At 54.7% G+C, this 16,261-nt stretch overlaps 1 protein-coding gene across 3 annotated transcripts in view; it reads left to right on the forward strand.

The window, feature by feature from the left end:
• The window catches only part of Slc5a10 (solute carrier family 5 member 10), a 65,362-nt gene extending 49,346 nt beyond the window's left edge, over positions 1 to 16,016 (forward strand). For 2 of the 3 annotated variants that reach the window (XM_076869869.1, XM_076869870.1), the window contains 6 exons: positions 8,782 to 8,889; positions 11,728 to 11,878; positions 14,781 to 14,949; positions 15,109 to 15,324; positions 15,762 to 15,819; positions 15,910 to 16,016. In XM_076869869.1, the coding sequence (XP_076725984.1) occupies positions 8,782 to 8,889; positions 11,728 to 11,878; positions 14,781 to 14,949; positions 15,109 to 15,324; positions 15,762 to 15,819; positions 15,910 to 16,016 (809 nt within the window). The remainder of the gene's footprint in view (positions 1 to 8,781; positions 8,890 to 11,727; positions 11,879 to 14,780; positions 14,950 to 15,108; positions 15,325 to 15,761; positions 15,820 to 15,909) is intronic. The other variant, XM_076869871.1, reaches the window with a different exon arrangement.
• The last annotated feature ends 245 nt before the right edge of the window (positions 16,017 to 16,261 follow it).

The following is a 16,261-nucleotide window of genomic DNA, read 5'->3' on the forward strand; positions in this document are numbered from 1 at the left end:
ATGAGCGCAAGGCGCAGGTCAGAGGGCAGGAGGGGCGGGAACCGGCGACGGAGCTGGGGGTGGGGCTGGAGGAAGGAGGTGGGGAAGGGAGAAGCCGGGCTGAGGGTGGGGGGTGCGATGGGAAGCGACGGTGAGGGGCCGTGGGCAGCTTCCAGGACCCACTGTGCCTGTGCCTGTGCCTGAAGGGCACAGGGGACAACATCCCAGAGTCCCCGAGCTGCCTCAAGTCCCAGGCACCGCCGGAGGAACCCTGGCGCAGCCAGGGAACTTCCAACAAGTTTGCAAGAGTAGGAGGCAAGAAACGGAGCCACCTGGCGCTGCGCTCTGGCTCCCTGCGCTCCCAGGGCTTCCGGAAAGGGAGGGTCTTCGCTCCACGGGCAAACCCGAGAGGCCTGCCCGGAGGAGGCCGGGGACTCGGACAAGGGTCCAGGAGTCCCGGGAGCGCGACTAGCCGGCGCCACGACCCTGGGGTGCCGGGATCGCGGGGGACGCGGCCGGAACTCGCTTACCGGGTGGGCGTGGGCGTGGGCGCGGGCGCAACGCGGAGCTGGCCACAGGAGCCGCGGGCAGAGCGAGGCGCACAGGCGGCGGCTGCAGCCCGGGGCTGGGCGGGGGCGGGCCGCTGACTAAGTGCTGCCCCGCCCACCCCGCCGCCACCACCTGAGGTCACGTGCGGTCCCGGGGGCGGGGCCGGAAGCTGATTCACACACACACACACACACACACACACACACACACACACTCAAAGATAGAAGTCTTTGACAGAAGTCTTTGAAGGCTGTGCGACCCCTCTCCTGCGCCACCTCCATCCCCAGGTGCCTGCATTCAGAAAATTCCAGGGGCCAAAGACCAGGAGCTCTCAAAGAGGGACAGTGGTCTCCCTCTGGTCACATAATGGGCACCCCCCACCCCGTCCCGCCCCGAGCGCACAGGGTCCGTGGGTGATCCTGATCCAACACTGGCTGTGTACAGTCTCGCAGGTGGGACAAGAAGTCCGGGCGACTCTGTGGATACCTAGCTGTCCAGTAGTGCAAGTAGAGTTGGGTTCCTGGGCTGGAAGCCTCCAGGCAGGGGCAGGGCACGCGCACACGCACAAACACACACACACTCCAGGGGCTTTCACAAAGCCTGATGTACGCAATTCTTAGTAATGAGCCTACTGACTGCTGGGAGGAGTCCCTGGGGACTTGTCCTGCACCAGGAGCAGTGCCACATCAGAACCTTGGGACAGGGAGGGGTGGAGACGCGCCTGCTGCTGGCTGGAGTCAGACCCAGCTCTCTGCTCAGCGTCCCTGGGGCTTGGGACCCTAGTTAAGGGGGAGCGTGGGGACCACATCTGAAGGCAGACTGTCAGGGCGGGACAGCAAAGCCCATTAAACTTGGCCCAACAAACATTTCCGATTCTGTCACCTGCCTCAGCCAGTGTACCAGGCGCCTGGGTCAGTCCTTCCCTCCCAGCCCCCAGGACTCTGAATAGAGCTGACTTGAGGCCCTAAGGACACTGCTCTTGTGCTCTGCTGAGGCCTGGCCGTCACACTGCTCCTCCCGCAAGACCCTCCAGACACCCCCATTGGATCAGGCCTCCTTGCCTTGAAAAGACTTGAGCAGTGACTGCAGTTTTCTTCCATGCCCAGCACCCCTGGAGTCCCCACCACTGATCCCTCAAGCCTGCACTCCCTTTGAGCATCCACCCCAGTCACAGTGACTTTACTCTGTCCAAAGGGAGTGGCCCCAGAGGTCAGGCCCCTCACTCCTCCCAAGGACATACACACATACCCACGTGCTCCCTAGAACTAGAGGGGCACAGTGGTCCTAATGGGAAAGCTCTGCCAGGCAAGTCCAGAAGCCCCGTTTATACCCCCTAGCACTGTGGATCCCCAGCGTGACCCTCAGTTATCCTCATTTTCTCCTTTTGATATTATCAATGCATGGAGGCCCTGGGGTTCATGAGTGGAGACCTAGCTCTCTCTTGGGGCTGAAAGGCCTCAGGCCCTCAGACTCCTGCTCTTACCTGCCCATCAGGAAGTTGTAAAAACTGAACAGGGAGCTCACAAGGACCCTTCCTTTACTTCCCCCATAGTAACATCTTGCTTCAGCATAGTATCTCAGCCAAAAAAACCAATATTGATAGAAACCACAGAGCTCCTTCTAATTTCACCAGTCTTACACACACTGTAGTCCATGTGTGTGCATGCATATGCTCAGCCTGTAAGGTGCCAATTTGTGTAACCATCACCATTAAGATACAGAACTGTCCCATCACCACCAAGACTTCCCTCATTAGAGGCATGTGCCCACCAACCATTGCCATCCCTAACCTCTGACCACCACTAATCTGTTCTCCATCTCTATGGTTTTGTTTTTCAAGAATGCTGTATAAGTGGAAAATGCAGTATATATCCTTTGAGGAGTGGGGTTTTGTTTTGTTTTGTTTTCTTCGCCATGGGGCATAATTCTCTGGTGATTTATCCAGGGAGTTGTGTGTATTGGTATAGAGGCTTCTTGACTTACTGTGGGGTTAGGTTCTGATAAACCCATGGTAAAGAGGAAACACTGTAGGTTGAATACACCCTGGACACATCTTGCCTCAGAGCATCACAACTTAGCAGCAGAACACTGCACAGTGCCCATCGTTTCCTCTTGTGACCAGCAGGCTAAGTAGGAACCACGGTTGGCAATTGCTGTCCAGTATCACTGAAGAAGATGGGGTCACATATTGCTTGCTAGCCCTGGAAAATTTTGAGATCCATGATTTGGCGAACAATTTCTTTAGCACTCATATCATGTTCTCACCAACACAGTCAAAAACTTTTAAGTCAAACGATAAATTGGAGACCATCTGTAGTTTGCCGTGGGCAGGGAGGGGGGTTAACTGGAGATAGAACCCAGGGGTGCTTAACCACTGAGCCACATCCCTAGCCCTTTTACTTTTTTATTTTGAGACAGAGTCTTGCTAAGTTGCTGAGACTGGCCTCAAACTTGGGATCCTTCTGCCTCAGCCTCCCCAGTTGCTAGGATTATAAGCATGCACCATTGTGCCCCTCTAGTTTGCTCTTTTTTTTATTGCTGACTAGTAGTCCATGTATGGAGGTTGTCCTCTTAAACTTTTTTTAAAGTCTTATTTTAAATGTCAGGATTTATTTTTACAGCTTTATTGAAGTATAGTGCGTATGTAATTTAATTCGCCCATTTACATTATATAGTTGGTGTATTTTGTTATACAAGAAGTTGTAAAAAACCATCACCACAATATAATTTTGGAACAACTTTTCATCACTTAAAAAGAAACACAGAGACCTGGGGTTGTAGCTCAGTGGAAGAGTGCTTGCCTAGCCTGTGTGAGGCACTGAGTTCAATTCTCAGCATCACATACAAATAAGTAAAATAAAGGTCCATCCATCAACAACTAAAAAATACTTAAAAAAAAAAAAAGAAGAAGAAGAAAGAAACTGAAAGGGCTGGGACTGTGGCTCAGTGGCAGAGTGCAACTTGCTTCATGCATGTGAGGCACTGGGTCCAATCCTTACCACCACATAAAAATGAATGAACAAAATAAAGATATTGTGTCCATGTATAACTAAAATATATATATTTTTTAAAAAAGAAAAAAACTGAGAGCTGGGTGTAACAGTGCACTCCTATAATTCCAGGAGGCTGAGGCAAGAGGATCATAAGTTGGAGGCCAGTCTCAGCAATTTCACAAGACCCAGTCTCAAAAAAAAAAAAAAAAGGACTGGGGACATAACTTAGTGGTGAAGCACCCATGGATTCAATCCCCAGTATCCAAAGGAAAAAAGAAACTGACGATCCATAGCAGTCACACTGCCCATTCTTGTTCTTTTTAAACATTTCAACCGTTGAGGACATAGTAGCTGTTTCTAGTTTTGAATCGTTACAAATAAAGCTACTGTATATAACCGAAGGTCTTATTTCTTGGGGCTAAGTGGCCCAGAGTACAATTCCTGGTAGTTGTATAAACACATTGCTCATCTGTTTTCCAGAGTGGCTGCACCACCTTACATTCCCACCAACGGTGCACAAATGATCCAATTCCTCCTCATCCTTGCCAGAGCCTGGTGTTACCACTTCCCCCCCACAGTACTGGGTATTGAATTCAGGGACATTCTACCACTCAGCTCCCTCCCCAGCCCTTTTTGAGTTTAGTTGGAGACCAGATCTCACTAGGGTGCCAAGGCTGTCCTTGAATCTGCAATCCTCCTGAAGGCTTTTCCTTGGGATCCTTCAGTCCCTGAGTCTCCGAGATGACAGTCTTGGGCCACTATGCCTGGGTCCTGACCCTCTCCCTGCAGTTTGAGTTCGCACTTTCCTAAGGGTTGTTATTGAACTTCTAGATCTTATTCGCCATCCGCATGCCCTCTGACAAAATGTCTGTTTGTGTCCTTTGCCCATCTTCTAATGGACCATTCCTTTTACTGATGAGGGTTGTTTTGTTTACAGAGAGGTTTCGAATTTTAATGAGTGTCCATTTGTCAATTTTTCCTTTTATGGATCATGCTTTGGTGTCACATCCAAGAACTCAGCCTAGCTTTAGGTCCTGAAGATTTTCTCCCATTGTTCCAAATTGGATCCTTGTTAACATTCTGCATTTAATTCGGTGATAAATTTTGAGCTCGTTTTTTTGTAGACGGTATGGAATTTAGGCTACGTCTGGGGAATATAGGTAGCCCCCCAAGAAGTTTTCATAGAGCAAGATTTAGTCTCAGAGACCTTAAATAATCACTCAGGATCACATGACAAGGGGCTGGGAGAGCTGGTCTTGGGTTGGGGTCTGTTTGTCTTTCTCCTGCTGCCCTGCTGCCCACCAGTGTCTGGGCTGGCTTCCAGGCCTGAACCAGGCATAAGGAGAACCTTGACTCCCACTCAAGGTGGTATGTCCAGTAGCCTCCTTGGAAGAGAATCATGCAGTCAGTCAACAAACACTAGCACCAAGTTACCACTTTTTGCCATGTGCTGGGCACTCCTGGGACCCAGGCTTCTTCCAGGATATCCATAATCATGATGTGATACAGAGGCAGGACACACAGAGGATACAAAGTTATTGATGCTGCTATGGAGGATGGCTTTCCCCAAACCTGGGAAGCCCAGAGATCTCTGAGTTGTCAGGAATTAGTATTGGGCTTATGAAGGAGGGAAAAGTTAACAACAAACACAGTGACCCAGAGGTGTCCAAGAGACCCTGGGGTGCTCTCCAGAAGTTTGGGTGGAATTGGGTGGGGGCAAGGGTAATGAGGAGGGCAGGGGCCCTTGATTGACACACTCGGAGTCTGGACATCTCCTGGCTGGGTCCTGGGAGCCACAGATGGTTGGGAGCAGAGAGGGGCACAGGGAGACTGGTGGGTTTAGAAGAGGGGTGCATTAGAAGGGGCAGTGAGAATATGGCCCAGTTTACTCAGTAACTGAGCCAGACTCAGCCTTGGTCGTGGGGAAGAAGGGTGTTGGGGACAAGGAGAGGTGAAATTCCAGGGCTCTGGTGTGGGTCCTGGCAGAGCCGGCTGCCATCGCTAGACCAGAGCCTGCCAGGGAGCTCCCAGGCGTGCAGGAGAAAGCCTGCAGGCCCAGCTTCCCCACTCTCTGAGGCCCCAGGCTGCTCGCCCCGAGCTAGCATGCCAGGGGACTGTGTTTAAATGGCGACATGCTGCTGCCACGGTCATAAAGCCGTTTGTGTTCAGCACAAACACTTGGTCCAACCTGTAATGCCCAGAGGCGGTACCCATGCCAGGAGCCTGAACTGGGCTGAATAAACTTGGGAAGAATCTCCTGACTCTGGCTTTCTGAGCCATTATGTGGCTCCGATGCTTCACCCGTCCCTCCCAGGAGGGCTGGGTACTCCAGTGCCCAAGCCAGACAGTCCAGGCCCAGAGTCTCTCAGTAGGGGCTCCTATCTGCTCTCTGAATCCTGGACCTCAGTGGCCGGACAAGGGTCTTGGATCTGAGATGGGGCAATTCTGCCCTTTCTGATGCTACAACATTTGTGAGGGTAAAAACGGTGGGATAGGAAGCTGGATCAAGCCGCTCTTGAACTCCTTCGTGACTCTTTCTAGGATCCTTTCTCCCTTTCCTCCTTCCCCCCACCATTCTTTCACTTACTCATTCATTCATTCAACAGTTGTTCATCAACTGTCTCCTCCGGGCCCAGCCCTGGGCTGGGTGATACTGGAACTGGGAGATGATTCAAACCTAGTGTCTGCCCTTGGCGAGCTGTAGGTCTGGTGGGGGAGTAGAATATGTAAACAAACACCAGTGATTCAGACCTTGGTCTTAGAAGCCCCAGGGAAGAACCTGCCCCTGCCTGGGGTGCTGGGGGTGGGGGTTGCTGAGGGGTTGCCAGGGAGGGCCTCAGAGGACAAGACCTTTGCAATGGGCCTCGAAGCAAGAGGTAAACAAGGGTGGCGGTGGGTGTTCCAAAGAGGGTGCTGCCCTGGGAGGCGGATGGTGTCTGCAGAAGCCTGGAGGCATCCAAGTGCTGGGCGTGTTTGAGAAAATACAAGGCCGGTCAGGGTGGCCGGTGCACAGGTGCTGGGGTGTCGGGACAGGGGTTCTGGGACCTATTTTCAAAGGCCTTGAGTGTCATAGAAAAGGACTTTTTTTTTCTTTTTCCCCAGAATGTCCTGGGCTCCCAGGGTTGGGGGTCGGAGGGAGGTTCCTGAGAAGTCAGCTGTGTCACGAGAGCTTTGATCTGGAAAGGAGCCAGGAGACAATGGAGCCGGGGCAGTTGCAGAGGGAAGTGGGCAGGGCAGGCCCCAGAGGTGTGGGAGGGTAAACCAAGGTGTGGGACTGAGGAGAGGGAGGCAGGCCCCCGTGGTGGGACAAGGAAGAAGGAGGACACTCTGAGCCGGAGGTAACCCGGGTGTTGCCAGGGCTAGTATTCAGGAAGCCCGGATATCTGGTCCTGCAGAGCACAGGAGATCCATGACTGCCCAGAGCGGGCACACAGAGGGCCACAGCTCTGCAACAACAACTACCCCAGGAGTCTGAATGCAGGGCCGGGAACTCCGCTCAGCACCTCGCTAGGAATACCTGGATTTAAGGTCCCGTCCAAGTCTCGGGTGAGGCTTAAATTCATGAATTGGCCCATCCATTCAACGGCTGGCCACTGTGCACAGTCCCCACCTCACCAGGCCCATCCACCCAAGGAAAGAGACACGAGTCCAATAAACTTGTCCAAGACATCCCACGGGTGACAAGAGATGAGGGAAAGCCATGAGGAGTGAGAGGACCAAAGGGAGAGCAGGATGGGTTTATTTAGATGGACCAGGGGATTTTTTTTTTTAATTTGATCTTTTCCCATATTTTTTGATAATGCATTAGAGTTGTACGTAATGGTGGACTTTGTTGTCACATATTTGTGCATGCACACAACATGACAATATAACTCAGCCAATAACACTCCCCAGTATTTCTCCTTTCCCTTCCTCCCTCCCTCCCCCGGTCCCCTTCCTCTAACCCACTGATCTCCCTTTGATTTTTATGGCATCCCCCACCCCAACACACACACACACCTTTCTTTTCCTTTTTGGAAGAGGGGACTTCTGAGGACAGCTTGGAGTAAGTGAAGGTATCAGTGTTGGGGTGAGGCTTTGGGGAAAATGTACACAGGCCTCAGATGGGTGTGGGGCTGGGGAGCAGGAGCAGAAGGGGAGGCCTATGGGTCCTGAACCCCGGGGCCAAGGGAGAGAAGATAGATGTGAAGCAGAGGGTCAGGTGGTTCTGATGCCAGAGGGTCAGAAGGGCTGGTCATGTTGGAGTTGGCACAGCAGCAGGAAGTGGCCTGGCCTGCAGCCTGATCCCCACAGTAGGGGACAGGGGAATGGACAGACTTTGGCCCTACACCTTACAACAGGAAAGGTCAAGCAGGCAGGCCGTGTGGACCCCTGAACTTTCACCATGGTCCTGCTCGGGTTGGGCTAGCTGCAGAGGAGCAAGCAAGTGGCTCCAAGCTGTCCTCTGAAGTCCCCTCCTCCAGTGTATTGCTGACTGAACACAAAAAACAGGGTAGCTGGGTGCTGAGGCACACGCCTATAATCTAGCGGCTCCGGAGGCTGAGGCAGGAGGATCACAGGTTCAAGGCCAGCTTCAGCAACCTAGCCAGTCCCTAAGCAATTGAGCAAGATCCTACCTCAAGATAAAAATAAAAAAAATAGGGGCTGGGGTGGTGGCTCAGCGGTAGAGCGCCCGCCTAGCATGTGCAAGGTCCTGCGTTTGATCCTCAGCACCACATAAAAATAAATAAATAAATAGAATAAAGGTTAAAAAAAATTTTTAAATAAATAAAAAAATAAAAAGGGCTGGGCATGTGACTCAGTGGGTTCAATCTCTAGTATCCCCAGGAAAACCAGGGGCAGGTAAGGAGCTGGGCAGGACCCTGCCACAAGCAACTCCCTTACCACAGGCCTCAATTTCCCCCTTTATGGAAAAGACTGGGGGCAGGAGGAGGGGACAGGGAAGACCAGCAGCCCAATAAGCTCTGGAGGCTGGCTGCTCTTGCTGGTATGGCCACAGGCAAGCCCCCTGGCCTGAGGGTGGGGAGTAGGGGTAACTGGAAGAAGGGCAAGGGGGCAAGGATGTCAAGAGCCAGAAGGGTCCCCAATGCCATCTTCTCTCCAGGGCTCATCAAGCAATAAGTAGTCAGGGGTGGTGACAGACAGAGCAGGTCTGAGCCAAACTGCGACCCTGGCCTGGTCTCTCCCACCCCAGGTGCCCATGTCTGAGAGAAGGGATGGTGTATAGCAGACCTGGGCACCGAATATCTGTGTCCTGCAGATGACGTTGGCTGCGTGGTGCCCTCCGAGTGCCTGCGGGCCTGTGGGGTTGAGATCGGCTGCTCCAACATCGCCTATCCCAAGCTGGTCATGGAGCTGATGCCCATAGGTGAGGCTGGGTGGGGTTGGGGGTTCTGAGCAGAGCTGGAGTGGGGATGGAACCTCAGGCCCCATGAGGGCGAAGGGTGCTGGGGGGGCGGGCGGTGGAGGTCACTCTGGATTCAGTGTGACTTTGTGTGACATCCAGTTGGGAGGCCCTTCTTCTAGAGAGAAGTGACCATGAACCAAAACGTTGGTACCTGGGTGTCAGGCTTGTCCACGCTTCCCATGGGGTGAACTCACTTCCTCCTCTAGACCCCTCAGTTCCGTTAGGATCAGCACCATTTTAAAGATGGAGAAATTCTTGCCAAAGTGGCACATGCCAGTGGCTCGGGAGGCTGAGGCAGAAGGATCAAAAGTTCACCAACAGCCTCAGTAATTTAGCGAGGCCCTAAGCATCTTAGGGAAATCCTGTCTCAAAAAAAAAAAGAGGTGGGTGTAGCTCATTTAGTTGGTTAAGCACACCTGGGTTCAATCCCAAGTACGACTGAATAAATAACGATAAATTGAGATCCATAGAGGTGCAGTGACCCTGTAAGGTCACATGGCAAGTAGGCCACCAGCCTAGAATTTGAACCTGGTTCATCTTCCCCTAGAGCTAGTCCTCTGACCGATGCTGTACTCTCTCCCTCTCTCTCTTATGTTCTGATACCAAACTCTTTTACCAACTCATGTGATACTAGTTACTGGCTCCATTTTACACATGGGGAAACTGAGGCACGGAGAGTGGTAAGTGACTTCTTGGAGGTTACAGAGTAACTGAGACACAAACCCAGGTCCTCTGCTTTTTTTTTTTTTTTTTTTTTTTTTTTTTTTGCTGAGATTAGAAATTCAGGCTCCCCGGTCCCTCTGTATCTGCAAGCATGAACTCCATCCTCTGCCTCCCCCAGGATCCTGCAGGCCCCTGGGTAGAAACATGGGCAGGTCTGGCTGTTTCCACATTTCTCCGGGTGGCAACAACCCTGCTGGTCCGATGTGGAGTACTGAGTTCCTTGTCATTGGAGGTGTGCAAGCCAAAGCAACTGAGCAATGGCTGTGTGAGGTTCCAGCTGAAGCAAAGAGGAGAGTCAGCTTTCTGAGCGGCCTGAGCCTCTCCTCTGGATGATGAGGTCCTCGGCTCCTGCCTCCAGAGGCTTCCTGGTCTTCCAGTCAGGCCCATCCCTGCTCCCTCCCTTCCTCCAGCAGAGTCCAGGCCCAGGGGACAGCAATGCACAGGCCTGGGAACCGATAGTGGCCCTGCTACTTGCTGGCTGAAATATTTAGGGCATGCCACTTGCCTGCTTGGAGACTCCGTGTCCTCATTTGTAAATTGCAGATAATGACATCTACCCACCCCTCAGCGTTGTTGCTGGGATTAAACATAATAACCCAGGGAAGCTGCCCCAGCATAAGACCTGTGGCCACTCTGTGGGTTCCCACCTCTGGGCTTCACCTGCCCCATCCATTCTGGGGAGGGGGACCCACTAAGTCCCTTGTGCAACACCCAACACTCCTCTCTAGTCCTTGAGCTCTCTGAGAAGTGGAATAAGTCCCAAGTTTATCTACCTCCCTGAGCAAGATGAGGAGGGTTGAGAAATGTCTGGGGGAGAAAAACCATAATTTAACTAACTTTCCTATGAGCTCCATCCCAGTCAGTACACAGAAAGGCTTGTGGGATGCCTGGAGTCACACAGCAAGTCGGATGCACAGTCAAGACCAGACATTCCAGGCAGGCTAAATAAATGGCAGCGGTAAGGCTGAGCCCTCAGGGGAGGGGTCCTCTTTCAGGCCCATCTTTGGGCAAGAGGTAGAACTGCAGGAGTTTTTGGAGACCGACCTGGAGCAAAGCCCTGAGGTGGAAGGGGATGGAAGAGCAGCCTGAAGCCACACAGCCATTGAGTTCACAGTCAAGCACTTCTTCCTCTCCTTAAGGCCTCCCTAACCCTCAGGCTTTCTTGAGCCTCTTACTCCCAGAAGCCTTTGCCAGAAGGCCTCCCTGGCTTTGCTAGGGGAACTTCTTCACCCCTTGCCTGACAATAATAGCATGTCTTTCTCCTGCTTCTGGGAATCTTCCTCTGTTGCCCACAGAGCCAACCAGAGGGGACTCACCATGCCTGCTGGGGCCTGCCACACACACACACACACACACACACACACACACACACACACACAGGAAGTGGCGGGAAATTCCAGAGCCTGGGCCACTGTGCATGGAGATGAGGCCTGTGCCCTGCCCAGGGTGTGACCTCCCAACCAAGGATCCCACCCCAAGCCTTCTTCCCCACCCCCACCCCGCCCCCAGGTTCTGCCTCTGGCCCCGCTGTGAATCCCTGGGCGACTCTGTTCCCTTCCCTGAGCTTCCATTTCCTCATCTGTCCAACGGGGCTAATGATCTTGCCCTGGGATGAAGTCATGGGTGGGAAAGTGCCTCGTCAGCTCACAGACTTGCAGAAATGAGAGGCTGGTAATAACACCCACAGTCCGGGAGTACGCAGTCAGGACCTGAGTGGCCAGCAAGCTGCGAGCTCAGGCAGTGAGTGCACAAGTCCTCAGCATCGGTTGGCCTCCCTGGGGCCTCCTATTTTTTTTTTGGGGGGGGAGGGGGTCTCACGGTGTGGACCCCACAACACCAGTGGGGCATGACCACTTATTTGGCTTCCCTTTGAGCCAGCCTCTCTGGCCCCACTATTCCTCTCCACCCCTCTGGCTCCATTGTTCCTGTCCCTCCAGTGAAGACAGGGGGTCCTTGGGATGCCAAGGAGTTCCGCAGCAAACCCGCCACGGAACCCAGGGCCCAGGCAGGAGGGCCTCTGAGGACCAGGGCCAGGGCCAGGCGGGGTTCCCAGTGAGTCTCCATCCCCGTGTCCAGGTCTGCGGGGGCTGATGATCGCAGTGATGATGGCCGCCCTCATGTCGTCGCTGACCTCCATCTTCAACAGCAGCAGCACTCTCTTCACCATGGACATCTGGAAGAGGCTGCGACCCTGGGCTAGCGAGCGGGAGCTGCTGATGGTGGGACGGTACGGGTGGTGGGCGCCAGGGAGCCAGGAGACAGCCGAATCGTGCAGCCACGTGACCAGCTCACGAGCCCCCCCCCACCCCCAGAGGAGGGCTTTGAGGGATGTGTAGGAGTTTGCCTGGTGGAGGAAAGAGATGGCTGGGAGGGAGGGGAGAGAAGAGGAGGATAGTGTCTCCATCCCAACTCCCATGTGGCTCTTCTGTCCAGCCTCTCAGGGTCACGGCTCTCATCTGGGATGCACCTCTCACCCTATCTGCTGGGGTGAACTACCTCCCCCAACCATACTAGAGGTCTCTCTGTCCCCCCCCAAATATGGGCCCCTTACCCCTCCTGATGGTTTTTAGCTGCTTCAAAGAGGGTCCCTGATCTAGCACTCAGGATGCCCATACTCAAGCCACAGGGCTCCCCCTGGCCTCCATACCCCTCCTCCACGGAGCCCACTCTGATATCCCCATCCAAGGAACGAGCCCTCTTCCCATTCCCGCGGGGGCTGTTACCAGATTCTTGCCACAGCACATGGGGTCTTTCTAAGACCAAATGACCTTCCCAAACCTCCTCCCCATGGGGGCACGGGGTGTTCTGTGAGGACAGGCTCAGTGTCTGGCCCATCCCCATATCCTCATGCCCAGCTGGGTCCTTGGAAATCCTGTAGGGAGGTACTTGGTCTTGGGTTAGGGGTCTCTAAGGGTGCACACCTGCCTGTCTGGACCCTCTCCACCCCTCTGGCTCCATTGTTCCTATCCCTCCAAGCCTGCAAACCCGACCTGCTAGCAGGGGTGCGGGGGGGGGGGTGGCATCCTTCGGGCACTACCCTTGTCAACAGAGCAGCCTCTATCCAGGAGCTCAGGGTGCCTGTCCCTGGGGTGGGATCTTCCCCCAGAGCTTCAGGCGGTTGTCCCAGTGATGCAAAACAGACGGGCTTCTGTCAGAAGGGCCTGCTGGGACCTGTCAGACGGCGGGCGAGTGTGAGCACGCACCTCTGCAGACAGGCGGACTCTCTTCTCCCTGGTGCAGGGTCCTCCGTGTCCCTTCATCCTGGGCACCAGCCCCCTTGCCTGCCTCTCCCCTTCTGGGTCCCTGTTCCTCCTGTGGTTCTTCAGCTGCTATGTGGCCCGGGATGGTCCTGTCCCTGCTGAGCCTGAAGCCAGAGTCCCAACCTGGTCTCTGATTGTGTCGGCTCACTCCCTCCAACCCTGCCCTTGGCCTTCCTTCCCATCTCTTCCTGCCCCCCTCCCACAGAACCTCCGTTCTTTCCCTTCCCTCCCCTGCCCTCCCCTTCTGTCCCCCCTTCCTGGGATCCTGTGTCCAGCTGGGCACTGTGGAGGACTCTGAGAACTCAGCTCCCACCCGGCTGCCTTGAAGACCTTCCCTGTGACTTCGAGGCAGCATCCCCCAGGGAGTGTGATGGAGGGACCCATTCCTCCTGTCGATGGGATGGGTAGGGAGAGTCCCATGTGGAGCCGAGGAGGGTTGACTAAGGAGAAGTGGGAGAGAGGCATTCCAGCCTCTGGGTTTGGGGGTCCCGCTGGCTGCTGATGCTGGTGGCTGAATCAGAAACTCTGGAGGACAAGAGAAAGGGGAGGGCCCAGGCCCAGCCCGTTGGCTGCAGAGGCCCAGGGCCCTCAGCTGCTGAGCCTTGTGTGAGAGGGTGGGGCGGCCGTGTTAATGGATGTCCGCCTGGGCCTTTGAAGAGGGTAGGTAGCACCTGCCCTGCCAGGGTGAGGGTTAATTAGCCTTAATCAAGATGGCACCTCCTTCCTCCACCCTCTCCCTCAGGCTTAGAAGGGGAAAAAAGGAAGTCAGGCAGGTAGGCCAACAGCCACAGAGAAGCAGCATCCCAGATGCACACTCAGCCCCTGACACCCTGCTGTCCTGCTGGGGAATCCAGCAAGTCCCACCACCTCCCACCTTGTGTGCCAACTGGCTCAGGACATAGGGTTGAGGGGTGGCTCAGCCAGGAAGGAGCAGGTGGGACGCAGCGCCTCTGCTTGTCTCCTTAGCGGGTCCCACACCCCTTCAAGGCTCTGGGCATGCCCCTCTTGGAAGCCCTCCTGGATTACTGCTTCTGCTGGGTTGCATCGTTGATGGTTTTCTCTGCTGGTCTGAGCACTCGGCCAAAGCCAGGCACCATTCCCTGCTGAGTCAGGGCTCCTGGTAAGGTGCTGTGCTCCCAAGCGTTTTGTCCAGGGAAGGAATGAAGCCTGGCAGTGAAGGGGTGCTTGGACGAACAGGGAGAGTGGCTGCTACCAGGGAGGGGACAGGGTTCCCACGGGCCATTCAAAAGGACTTAAGCTTCAAATCTGAGGAGTCCAGGCTCCAGCCCCAGCCCCAGCCCAGGCCGTCTGGCTTCAACCCTTATGTTCCTAGGATGGAAGTTGTCCTACGGTGGGTGGGGGTCTGCCGCATAGAGCTGCAGGGGGTGAGGAATATGCTGGAAGGCTGGGCTTCTGCAAAGGCCAGGCAGCTGGAGCGAACATGCTGTGTTCAGGAACCACCATGAGGTCAGTCTGGCCCAATGGTGAGGGGAGCAGCTCATTCCTGCAGTCCCCAAATATTTAGTCACGAACAAAAGAGAAGGGCCTCCTGCCCTCCTGGGGCTTCCAGTCGGGACACAAGGGGTTACCCAGGTTGATGTGCACATGAAAGTGGAACAGGTGCTTTGTGGGAGTCCCCCGGGCACAAGGGAGCCCTAAGGACTGACTCAGCAGAGACCCAGGGACTGGACCTACAGGTGCAGGAAACCATAGAAGGTGGGGAACAGGGGCCGAACAAACCCTGTTCCTGGTAGAACAGGCCAGCGGCCAGGAGCTGGGCCTCAGGGCACAGAAGGAAGAGTCTTAGTGACCAGGGGCAGATGGAGGGACTAAGGAAGGGTATCCGGAGCCACCTGTTGCTGCCCGCAGGCTGGTCATCGTGGTGCTAATCGGTGTGAGCGTGGCCTGGATTCCCATCCTTCAGGGTTCCAACAGCGGGCAGCTCTTCATCTACATGCAGTCTGTGACCAGCTCCCTGGCCCCCCCAGTGACTGCAGTCTTCATCCTGGGCATCTTCTGGCCACGTGCCAATGAGCAGGTGGGTGGGAAGGACAGGATGCAGGCCAGCAGGCTCAGCCAGGAGACCTCCCGCCCGCCTGCAGATGGGCTAGAGTCCCTTCAGATCTCTGCTGGCTGCCTGGGGCAGGAGGTGGGGGTTTGGTCTTCCTCCCACAAGCCCTGCTTCCCTCCTCCCCAGGGGGCCTTCTGGGGCCTGATGGCAGGGCTGGTGCTGGGTGCTTTGAGACTGGTGCTAGAATTCCTGAACCCAGTGCCCCCCTGTGGTGACCCCGACACGCGGCCAGCCATCCTCAGCAGCATCCACTACCTGCACTTCGCCATTGCCCTGTTTGTGCTCACGAGTGCTGTCGTGGCAGTCGCAAGCCTACTGACCTCACCCCCGCAGACTGTCCAGGTGAGCCTGCCTTGACCCCTGAGCCCCACAGGTCATCCCTGACCTGACGCCTAACAATTTCTGACTCTGGTCCTATTCCGATCCCTGATCCTCACTGACTCCAGAATTTTCTAGCCTTTGATCCCTACCCCTGGATGGCCCTGACCTCTGTGCCTTTTATGGGGGCGGGGGTAGGGGGACACTTGGAGGGGGCGTTTAACTAACTAAGCACATCCCCAGCTATTTTTATTTTTTTTTATTTGAGACAGGGCCTCACTAAGTTGCTGAGGCTGGCTTTGAACTTGCAATCTTCCTGCCCCAGCCTCCTGAGCCGCTGCACCCTGCTCCTCTGTGGCCTTTTTGAACTCGACTTTCATCTTTCTGTCTCTGACCCCTGACTGGCCTGGGGCTTGCCCTTGCCCTTGCCACACCCCCCAATCCCCACTCATTCCTTGCAGATTGAGAATCTTACCTGGTGGACCCTGGCTCGGGATCTGTCCCTGGCAGCCAAAGCAGGTAAATGGGTGACCCTCAGCACCACAGAGAGAGGCCTGGTGCCTGAGGAAGCCTTGTGTTGCTCACCTGTCCCTCCACAAACCCCTCCAGGTGACAGCCAACCACACCAGAAACGAACCTTTTGGGCCCGTGTGTGTGGCTTCAACGCCATCCTGCTCATGTGCGTCAACATCTTCTTTTATGCCTATTTTGCCTGATAGTGCCACCCTAGGTAGGAAGGTGGGGGCCCAGAGTCCTCAGGGCCACCCCCTCTCAAAGTGAACGCTGACCCCAGAAGGGGACGGACTCCCCTCATGGCTACCCTGTGCATCAGTGCTCAGTGACTCTCTGGGGCTAGCAAAGTAGGTGCCCTGAAAAATTAGGGGGATAAAAGAACATGATATTTCAAAAATAGCACCCAAATAGTCATAATTGGAAAGAAAATGAGATTTCTGATGGACAT

The sequence above is a fragment of the Callospermophilus lateralis genome, chromosome 11 (assembly GCF_048772815.1).
Source record: "Callospermophilus lateralis isolate mCalLat2 chromosome 11, mCalLat2.hap1, whole genome shotgun sequence".
Classification (NCBI taxonomy): Eukaryota; Metazoa; Chordata; class Mammalia; order Rodentia; family Sciuridae; genus Callospermophilus; species Callospermophilus lateralis.